The sequence below is a fragment of the Eleutherodactylus coqui genome, chromosome 5 (genome assembly GCF_035609145.1).
Source record: "Eleutherodactylus coqui strain aEleCoq1 chromosome 5, aEleCoq1.hap1, whole genome shotgun sequence".
Taxonomy (NCBI): domain Eukaryota; kingdom Metazoa; phylum Chordata; class Amphibia; order Anura; family Eleutherodactylidae; genus Eleutherodactylus; species Eleutherodactylus coqui.
Window position 1 is genome coordinate 44,954,428 of NC_089841.1, and position 11,810 is coordinate 44,966,237.

An 11,810-nucleotide genomic window follows, 5' to 3' on the forward strand; every position below is an offset into this window, starting at 1 on the left:
GATGTTGGAAGACGTCCATCTGGGTTCTCTTACTGTATATTGCCAGCCTCTCTGCTGTCGGAGCCTATCCAATGTGTCACCTCATGCAGTATTGACTTTGGCCAGCAGATAGTGGCGTTGTATAATGGCAGAGAAAGAGTAAGCCCCTAGGAAACCCAGGATACAAATTGAATTGGAAAGGGTTAAAGCTGCAGAGATTTGTTGTGGCGCAGATTCCGCTAGGTGCTGGAATTGTTTGGCAGGAATATTGGCTCCTGTGGACAGGAAGCTTCTTGTTGCCGTTGATTAGATGGAGGTGCCGACATGTTCTAACCAGCTGACAGGAAGGGGTCATCGGTTCATGCTGCTTGTACCAAATTCTGACCTCCCATCAGCACGGGGCAACAGAAATCTGGATCCATCTGACCAGGAGATGTTTCTCCGCTGCTCAGTGATACAATTTTTGCGTTCTTTTGCCCCCTGGAGTCTCATCGTCCTGTTTCTCTCAGACAGAATGGCGCTGGAACTGGTCGTGTGCTGGAATGGCAAGTTGTGCAGTGAGACACGTTACCTGAAGCGCCAGCGTTGTATTTGGCTGCTTCTGACGGCAGCACCTGTTTGTCAGAACAATTCCTAACATCCTCCTCTGACCCCTTTTACCTGTGGGTTGTTTCCATCTACAGAAATCACAATACCAACAATTCTGTATTAATGCTCCTCCTTAAACTTTGCCCTGTTTAGTTTCCAATTACCACTACACATTTCATTGCATCTTCCATAAAGCTTTTGGGTAGAATCACTTTAGATGCATATCTATTGAAAACATTTTTACTTTAAATTGAATATTTACCCCAAAATTTACAATTCTACACTCGATTACCCACAAGATTCCTGTGAACCATCTGGATGGAAACTCAGTGATGACTTTTGAGATTACTCACAATAACTATATAGCAAATGCTGGAATAATCTAAGTATCTCCTATTGTAAAATTTGGGAACTGCAATGGGTTCTACAGTAACCCAAAGACAATGCACAGCCCAATTCCAATACTTCATTTGATATTCATACACTGTTCACTGGTGGTAGAATGTATTTTAATGTACTCTGTATGACACATTTCATTGTTATTAGCCAATGTTACAAAATAACTGATTGCGTTATAGTGAGAAATCTGATACTTCAGATCAGAAACGTAAAGGGGTCTTCCCATTACTAAAACTGTTCCACAACCACTCTTTACTTCCTGGTTGCTGCTAACCAGGACCTGTGACAGCTGCAGCCAATCACTGACTACAGCAGTGACCTTCTATAGCCAGTGATTGGATGCAGCAATCACATGTCCTGGTCATTAGCAACCAGGAACTACAAAGTGGCAATGGAACAGTTTTAAGTAAAGGGAAAACCCCTTTAAAATTTTGATAATTATTATGATCCTGTTGCAAAATGTAGGCATAGTGAAATCCTTTATATAGAGTTTTCCAAAAGAACAAAGCGTTTTATAGTTGTACAAAAATTATACAAAATAAAGGGAAATTTTGTATTTTAGCATGAAAGACTTATAAAAAGAAGTCTTTCATGCTGATTGTTCCCCATAAACCTACAGCATGCTAAGTTACCAAGTCAACCAATTTCCATATGCCCTAATGAGTTGTAAGAGGGATCTCCTGCTCGGGACCACCCCTTGACTAGTCACAGTATAGAGCCGCTTTTTGATAGTCCCACTCTGGTAGACCCAGCCCATCCATGAATGACATGGTCCACCATTCAGTTAAATAGTCAACATGTAATACTACTTGTCTCCTGCAGTGGCCACTGTTTTGAAGCAAGACTTGCTTTGATCAGCAGATCACTGGTCCAGCGCCAATCAGCTGAGGAGTTGTCTTGATTGTGCCTGTTTTTATAGGTTTTTGTCTTGCTAGTGTGCTCAGGCTATCAGTATAATAACATTTCACAGAATACACATGGACAAACTTTTTGCCAATGTGATGAAATCTTTGATTAAGGAATGTGGAATGTGTGTTTATTCTACAGTCACGAAAAACAAAGAATTAGTAGAATGTCTCATTTACACATCTAAAAAGAACCAACTTGCTTTACGAGCTGTTGTGGTCTGGTGGTTTAATAATGTCTCTTTCTTTTTTTTTCCCCTTAAAAATGCAGCTGAAGTATCTGAAGACTATCCGGATCAGTTTGATGTGTTGGAGTTTATTCAAGACACCATAAAAAGACTTCGGAGGTCATCCAACAAGCAATCCCTCTCCAGACGAGACAGAGGGAGACTAGCTGCTACAACAGACACTCAGAATTCCAGTAAAAGGACAGTCAAGGAGACTAGAAAAAGGAAAAACAAAGGATGTGTCCTTCGGGAGATACACTTGAATGTGACTGACTTGGGTTTGGGCTATGAAGCCAAGGAAGAACTAAAGTTCCGGTACTGTAGTGGGTCCTGCAATAACCCAGAGACGACTTATGACCAAATTCTAAAAAACTTGACCATCAAGAAAAAGTTGGTTAATGACAAGGTAAAGCAAGCATGTTGCAGACCCATTGCCTTCGATGACGATGTTTCATTTTTGGATGACAATCTAGTTTACCACACCTTGAGGCACCATTCCGCTAAGAAATGTGGATGTATATGATTTCGTTTTTGGATAGCCATGCGGCGGTGTGTATTGCATTCCTGAAATAAGGCAAAGGAAGGGATCAAAGATTCCCCCCTGTAGAGGTCTTCCAGGAGACAGAGATGGAGAAGAGGACCAAGGATGGTTCGGCATGGAGCTATCATGGAAACCTGTTGTGGCATTTATCCATTGAGTGCCAGGATAAAAATACAAAAAAACTCCTCCGCAAGAGAGATGCAGACAGCAGACACTGCTCTTGTACGGTGGATGGATTTTCACCAGTTTTTCTATACATGACTCACCAACAGTGTTGACTGGAAAAATCGATATCCAGCTTTTAAACACCGGCATTTATACATCGTGCATGTCAGGTTTTTCCTGTATATCTTTTTTGTTACATCGAAAAAACAAGTGTATTACATAATCCGTTAGTTCTGTATTTTTAGGGTTTCATTAAAATTTTTGCTACTTTAGTACATATTACTTTACTCCATTGACATACTGTACCAAATACTGTCATCCTCCTGTACGATCTACAGGTAATTGTAATAACGTCACTTCCATTTGATGCTTTTTAGTTCTTTTTATTTTACCCCGAAATTGTAGAAAAGTGGAACTTCCCGAGGCCTGTATAGAGTAAAGCGATCCTCTGGTTTCAGGACAAAATTCTGTCCCAGGAACGGAGGGTGGAGGGGTATTTTACCTACACTTTATCTTCTCTTCTTGGCCCTTTGCTCCATTTTTAGGCAGCCAAGACTGCCACCACTATCTTTAGATTACTAGAGCATCTACAGTACATTGCTAGTGTTAGGACTACCAGTGGACTATAGCTGCTCTGCGATTGGCTAGCTCTGCTCACATGATCAGCATGGAGAAAATGGTGGCCATCTTGGCTGCCTGAAAACCTAGTACCAGACTAGCACAAGGGATGGGCCAGGAAGATAAAAGCAAGTACAGATAAGATACCCCCTCCACTCTCCAGTCCCAGGGCAGAATTTCATCTGGCAACCGGAGGGTCAATTTATTGTGCACAATAGACTATATCATCTTATGGACAATCAAACCAAACTAAGGGAGATCCGGTGGACTACAGCCCTTAGTAAAAGATCAGACCCTCCAAAGCCAAGCTTACATGGGTCATTAATTTTTGTTGGCTATTCGTAGAATCAGTTAAGGATTGGGCTGTATCCAGAGTTAGTAATGAGTACCTCTGACTACACAAAAAGGGAGGGAATAGAACCCTTATTCATGACAGTACATTGGGACATGTGTAAGGGCAGCCAAAACCTAATGCCCAGATTTTTCTTTAAAAGGGTTTTCCAGCTCTGAAAGATTGTTGACTTGCCCTCAGGATTGGTTATCAATAGCTGATTCTGCCACCCCGGACTCTGTACATTGGGCAGTGGCCTGGGATGATATTGTAGGCACAGCTACAATTCACTTCAATGGGATCTGTGCCCGCAATACCGTGCCGCACCATTGCATAATGTATGGAGTTGTCTGCTTCCTGTTCTATACACTCTGACAGTGGCCTGGTGAACAGCTTATCGGTGGGGGTCAAGGATGATGGACCACGTCAATCAGCTATTGATAATCTAACCCAAGGATAGGTCATCAATCTTTCAGAGCTGAACAACCCCTTTAAATTATTTTGGCTGAAGTTGGTCACAACTGTCTGCACAACATATTATACAGGTCTAATAGAATTAGGAAATATATAACACATAGGACCCATGGGTATAGCCATATATCTAGTGTAAAAGGTGGGATCTGATCCCAACCTATGAAATTGGGGAAGCCTATCCCAAAAGATTGGATCTCGTCATTGGCACTGAATATGTGGCTCATGAACAGATCAATCATCCAATGTGCATGAAGTCCAGTGTGAAAAGAATTGGCCATTGTATCTTGTCCATACAAGTCCCTGAGTAGCAGTCGCAGGGTATGCCAGAAGTTGCCTTCAGATTTTCCCACTCGAGTCCTCAGGAAACTACTTTGAAAACCCACCGTATGGTTGTACCCTGCTGAGGACTTCTACTTAAAGGGCTTGTCCACGGTTAGAAAACAACATAGCACCACCCTTGACCATGGGGTTTTGTTTGGTATTTCAGCTCAGCTCTATTGAAGTGAATTGCAGCGGAGCTGCAATACCAACACAAGCCATGGTGGCGCTGTATTTGGAAGAAAGCAGCCATGTTTAACTAACCCTGGTCAACCTCTTTTACTTAGATGGGGTTCAAAAACAACAAAAAAGCCATAAAGGCCTCTATTGGGAGCCACATTGACAACCACAACACCAAATCTATATACAGGACATATTTGGGGGGTTATGTTTTTGGTTTTGTTTTTTGACAGTACGTTGGTAATTGGTCCAAGAGACCGAGCAGACTACTTGATGCCATGCATCCACTCAAATACATGAAGATATAGAATATATTTATTGATTATTAAGTTATTGCTATTTATTACAGTCCAGTTATGAATGTCTCTTTTTTTTCCTATTTATTGCAATTTCTTCTTTGATGGTGCCAAAGCGAAGCATGCTCTCAAGACTACAATGAGACGGATGCAAGCAAGTGTACGTTGGTAGTTGTAGAATCACAGACTTTACCTTTTTTTTTTTTGTTTGTTTCTGGTCTTGCAAGGGTTTGGTCATCTTGAATAAGAGAAATACTCCAGAAAACAGCGCCACCCCTGTCTACAGGTTATATGTGGTATTCATCAATGGAGCTGCAATACCACATACAAACTGTGGGTGCTGTTGCTGGATGAAAGCAGACATGTTTTTTTAATCCGGGACCACCCTTCAAAGCGATCCCATTAGTGGAGAGTCTAAATGCTCATGTGGCATTGTCCATTGGAACGTCTACGCAATGTAATACAAAAATGCTTAATTTTAGCTAACATATCCATGAATTATAGTAGATCAGTAATGGGTTTCAATATTAGAGAAAATGTGTGATATCTATATTATAACTATCAAGAATGAAGAGTTACTGTTCAGGATGGCAGAACTCTGGCCTGACTAACTTTGAAGGGGTTGTCCGCTTTGGACAATAGCTATTTGTTAGAAGAACTCCCAATGATAAGATGATCACATGATGTCCTGCTGATTGGACCTCCAGTGATCAGCTATAATCTATGGAAAAACTTGGCAGGAGTTCAACTTCCCTGCAGTGCCACCACAGGGGTAATGAAGTATTGCACTGTTATGGAAGGGAATAGCCTGTCCATGTAATGCATGGATGTGCCAAGTCCCCTAGAGCAAGAAACATTCTTTATAACCACTCTTTTCTCTGGCTAATAGAAGAATGTTGCAAATAGGGGACTCCTTGTATTAAAGGGGTTCTCCAGTTGTAAAGAATTGATGTCTTATTTGCAAAATAGGTTATTAATACTAATTGACAGGGGTCCGTCAAACAGGACTCTCACTTATCAGCTCTTTGTCAGGCTGATGCTCCTATGCACTGAGCTGATATCTACAGGAAACAGAGAGCTCCGTTCCCACTGCAGTGGCCAGGCTTGGCATTGCAGGCCATTCACTTGAATAGGAACTATGCCTGTAATACAAAGACTGGCTACTGCAGAAAATTGGCTCAGTGCACAAGTGCACCAGCCTGGCAAATAGCTGATCAGCGGGGAACCCAAATGGCAGACTCTCACTGATCTACTATTGATAGCCTTTCCTAAGGATAGGCCATCAATGGCTTACAAATGGAGAACCTCTTTATCTTAGAAGTCCACCATATGGTTGGTCTTACTGGGTTTTCTAAAGCATACATCCCCTAAAATAAGGGTAGAAAATTATTTCTTAGTGCCTTAAAGGAGTTGTCCAGCCACTTAATTTTTTTTTCAAAACCACTCAGAATAATTTAAAATAAGAAAAGTAATGACTCGCCTTATCAATAATCCATCACTCTCTTTCCAACACGTTCCAGCGGTCCCCCACTGGTCTACTGTACTTCCTGGTTCCTGTTGACATAGACATGTGACTGCTGCAGCCAATCACTGTTCATTCTGGTCCCTGAAGACTCAGACATGTGATGACTGCAGCCAATCACTGGCAGTAGCAGATCACTGTTGTGGCCAGAAATTGGTCGCTACAGTCATATATTCATATCAACAGGAAGTACAGAGACTGGGGATGGCCTGGAAAGTGTCAGAGAGAGAGCGGCAGATGAACAGCAGACCAATAGTATGGTTGCACATTAACTGGTACTATTGAGGGGTTGGCTCTCAGTCTTGCAGGGGGGGCTGTGTACCTGCCTTCTGAGGTGTATAGCATTTCTGGGCAGCAAGATTGTAATGTTATGAATGGAGGCAGGAATCCGGAAGAAATTTCCAGCACGTTCTGGCTCTGCTCTGTGTAATGGTACCTTGAGGCGATAACTGCAAATATAATCTTGTAACTGGATGAATGCGGAGTATGTGCAGCCCTCAGTCAGGCAGTTTCAGGATCATGAGGGATAATGGCAACATAGGCATGTACGGATACAAAGCAGGGGGTGCATACTAATGGAAACATGTGAGAGAAAATCTACAGTGTTCCATATGTACAACAATGTTATGGTTCTGATGCACCTAGACTAAAATCAAAGCAGATTTGCAGATGATTTTGATGAAAAATCTCCTACTGTTTTGTGTTTCCAGTTTCTAAGTAGACCTATGTGTCTCCATGGTTACAGACTACAAACAAAACCTGTGTAGTCTGATCTTGCAGTCATACCCCCTTCCACCTATCCTCCTTTTCTTAGTATCCACAAGGTTGTATAGCCCATTCTAAAATTCTGATTTCACATTTAATAGCATCCCCTGCTGGTTCAGTGTCTTGTCAGAGAAGGCTCTGCTATTTTGCACACAGGGAGGTGAAGACTTTAAACCAGACCTGCAGTCCCAATTCTGCTGATTGCTATTGGAAACTGTGAGCAGGCTTGTCAAAAGACACATACTTCTAAGGCTATGTTCACACGGTGGATTTCGCTGCAGAGTTGATGCAGAATCCATGCTGATACCGGGCAAACATCATAGCATATCCACGTCATTAAAGGGGTGTTCCAATGATGAGACCTTTTTTTTCAGTTTTCACCCATCCACTGTGCACTGATTGCTGCACACTTTCTAGAATGAAAAAGACATTGAACCAGCAGGGAATGCTGGGAGATTTCAGCTCTGAAGTCTTCAGAATGTGCTGTATGTTAGAGATTTTTATGGTTTCTTCTGTGGCTTTAATCTTTTTGCTGGATTTATGCTTTGTTTCAATTAGATTTTTATTCTTTTTGATCACTTTATGTCCTAAGAAAAAAAGGGGTAAAGTCTGTGATGTCGTATATATTCTTCCCCAACGGTATGAAGCTATAACTATTTGCTTATCTGAAAGTTTAAATTTCACCTATGAGTTATGTCTTGTTGATTTGTGTTACTCAACCAAAGTTCTCTACAAACTTTATTTTTGTACAATATTCATTTTTTAACTTTTTACAAAATAAAACTCATTTCTATCGTCCTTTGAAGTTTGTGTTTTGCCTCTTTGCAGACCTGTATAAACTGTAGATTACATAGGGGGAGGCAGTCTGTATACAGGGATGTAGCTACACAAATAGCAGTCACACTCAGGCCCTGGTGACTATGGGGTCCAAAGGCACATGATAGGTGGGAGCTTGTTACAAATTTTGCATTAGTACCCGTGAGCATTAGTTACACCACTGACAATAGGTGATAGTCACAGCTCACCTCCTCCTCCCTGAACAGGTAACTAAGTATGCCTACAACATTCTCTCATAGAAGTCTATAGGTGACGGTTACAACTCATCTTCTCCCCTCCCTGCACATTGACAAAGCATGTCAACAGCCTCCCATAGAAGTATACAGGTGAGGGTCACAGCTCACCTCCTCTCCTCCCTCAGCAGGTCACAAAGCATGCCCGCAACACTCTCCAGTAAAAGTCCTCCCCCTCCCTGCACAATCACCTCTGGTTTCTAAGGGAATTAACTAATGTGATAGATAGACCATTTTAAAAAAATATTTAAGAACTCTATAGTGACGGGGTCTCTTCCACTGGATTGGCACATTATTACCAATTTGGTGCCAATATTCAAGTGGAGGTCAAAAAGTGAACCTGGAAACTACAGGCCGGTAAGTCTTACTTCCATTGTGGGTAAAATGCATGCAACAAAAGTAATAAATGGAATAGGCGGACTACAATACCCAGAGAGGGTATCAAAATTAGGGTTATTTAGTTTGGGGAAAAAAACTGCAGAGGGGCGACCTAATAAATATGTGTAATTATATCGGGACAATACAGAGATCTCTCCCATCATCTATTGATACCCAGGCCGATGTAATGAGCATTGATGGACAAGCATGTCAATTGGTTCTCGTTGGGGAACTGCTAGGGGACAAACGATCATTATTACAATCATTCGACCCCATTGGCCGGCTATTCATCTCCCTGTTCGCACGGCTCGGTTCACACTACTTTCATCGGCAGTTCCCTCACATTTATCGGCAGTGCTACTCTCCCCGTCAACATGATGGACACCCAAACAGAACTCCTTGTGACCTATTCTTCTATGAGACTATTCTATAAACCCCCCATCGCTGCGGCTTCCCCTCCTCTGCACTCCGCTGTGTTTGTAAATTCTGCAAATATGTGGCACTTGAGAGATGGCCGAATGCACAGAGAGAGATATTCCAAAGCCATGTCCAGGTCTCGCTGCAGCTATTGACGTCTCTATAAACACAAGTGATGGAGGACAGAGACGTTGGGATTTCAGGCCTTGTGCCTCCATCGTCGCTGCAGAAGATTTACTCTCTGGACTGAGTGGGGCGGATTACATGGATGATAGGGGCCCACGCTAAGGTGTGATCATCAGGGAAACATATCACATGTAGCAGAGCTGACTCTACCATTGTGCATGAAGTGTTGCCTGTGGTTTTACATGGGACTGCAGGAAAGGGCTTGGAGATCAATAATTTTTTTCTACATTCTATCTGTAAATGAAAACGTCAGGCGGTCGTTACGGTGTGCGCCGAGCTTGTCGCCAAGTCTTCCTAAACTACTGAAAAGCAAATGTATTCTACAGATGGGGTTCACAAACTATTTAAGGAGAAGAGATCTTAAAAATGCTGCTGAACATAACACTTGTCCCAGAAGTAGTCGCACTGACACTGTCAGAGGGGTAACATGAAGCTCCTGGTACCGAATGCCAAATTTGCACCAATGCTTCCACTTACTAGACGCCATTTATAAAACTGGTGACTCCTTATTTGACAGAGAAGCCTTTGGGGCTCCTCAGGTACCAGGGCCCGGGAACATCTCAGTTCTCCTTCCATGAGTCTACCTGAGAAGTAAGTGGTCTCTGCTGTGACGTGAACAGAGGACGGCTCCATGTGTTGCGGCTTCACCACCAGCTAAGTGTGGTGTTTCATTTGTGTTTCCTTTTGGCACTTGCTTTGTCCTTTATTTTGTTGGCCAAGTAGTGTTACTTAGGTCCCAGGAACGAGTGCAGGCCCGCATCTATCGAATCGATTAGTCTGCCGTGCTAGCAGGGCCCTCTCCCTCGTCGTCACGCATTTAGGGAAAGACTTCCTGTTTATTTTGTGTTGTTTATTTAGGATGCTGCACTGTGGGCTATAATCGTGCATAATCGCAGGTGCTGCTCCAGCATGTCATTTGCAGATGTAACAAAATTTTAATTGTCACCTACACTAGCTCATAGCTGATGTAGATTTTAGTCTTGCAAATAAAGGTGCCACAGTAAACTTTAATTGGCGCGTGAAAAGCTGTCCTCAATGCTGGCCTTAAGTTAGATGGTGCCAAACATAAGTACGGCATCAGAACCAAGTTCATAACATAAATACAGCACCAGAAGCAAGCTCAGTATAAATCAGCACCAGAAACAAATCCATAACATAAATACAGCACTGGATCCAACCTAAGATCACAGATACAACACCAGAACCAAGTGCAGTCCATAAATACAGCACCAGAAGCAAACTCAGTACATAAATACAGCAGCAGAACAGTTCATAGCATAAATACAGCAATAGAACCAAGGCAGTAACATAAATTCAGTAGCAGAACTGAGTACATCAGAGGGGAGAAGACAGAACTAGGAGGACAGTGTTTCATGTTGCTCCACAAAATGCTGCTGCTTAGAAGAAGATCATCTGGCCCGGAATCTGCCACCCCCCCCCCCCCCCCCCCACACACACACACACATTGGTCACACGTTGCTAATGCCGCCATGACTGTCCTAAGTAAAAATGCCCCAATATTTATTTTTACTTTTTGCCATGCCACCGCTGCCTCCCTAAGCACTGGACTCCATCTCCTGACCTAGGGCAAAATATGGCAGATAGATAGATAGATAGATAGATAGATAGATAGATAGATAGATATGAGATAGATATGAGAGAGAGCGAGAGATAGATATGAGAGAGAGCGAGAGATAGAATGAGAGAGAGCTATGAGAGAGAGAGAGCGAGAGATACATATGAGATAGAAAGCGAGAGAGATATGAGAGAGAGTGATAGATAGATATGAGAGAGATAGAGATATAAGAGAGAGAGAGCCATAGATAGATATGAGAGAGAGAGAGCGATAGAAATATGAGAGAGAGAGAGATATATGAGAGAGAGAGCAATAGATAGATATATGAGACAGAGAGAGAGAGAGATATGAGAGAGAGAGAGATATGAGAGAGAGATATGAGAGAGCGAGAGCTATGAGAGAGAGAGCGAAAGAGAGAGATATGAGAGAGAGAGCGAGAGAGATAGATATAAGAGAGAGAGCGAGAGAGATAGATATGAGAGAGATAGATATGAGAGAGAGAGAAATATGAGAGAGCGATAGATAGATATGAGAGAGAGAGCGAGAGAGATAGATATAAGAGAGAGATATAAGAGAGAGAGCGAGAGAGATAGATATGAGAGAGAGAGATATGAGAGAGAGAGAAATATAAGAGAGCGATAGATATGAGAGAGAGAGATGAGAGAGAGAGCAAGAGATAGATATGAGAGAGAGATATGAGAGAGCGATTTGTAGATATATGAGAGTAAGAGATATGAGAGCGCAATAGATAGATATATGAGAGAGAGAGCGGTAGATAGATATGAGAGAGTGATAGATATATGAGAGAGAGATAGAGAGAGATAGATGTGAGAGAGAGAGAGATATGTGAGAGAGCGATATATATAAGAGAGAGC

At 42.3% G+C, this 11,810-nt stretch overlaps 1 protein-coding gene across 1 annotated transcript in view; it reads left to right on the forward strand.

Moving 5' to 3' along the window:
• Positions 1–8,100, forward strand: part of GDNF (glial cell derived neurotrophic factor) — a 49,270-nt gene extending 41,170 nt beyond the window's left edge. The window contains exon 3 of the mRNA XM_066602408.1: positions 2,143–8,100. Within this exon, the coding sequence (XP_066458505.1) occupies positions 2,143–2,621 (479 nt within the window). The 3' untranslated portion in view covers positions 2,622–8,100. The remainder of the gene's footprint in view (positions 1–2,142) is intronic.
• The last annotated feature ends 3,710 nt before the right edge of the window (positions 8,101–11,810 follow it).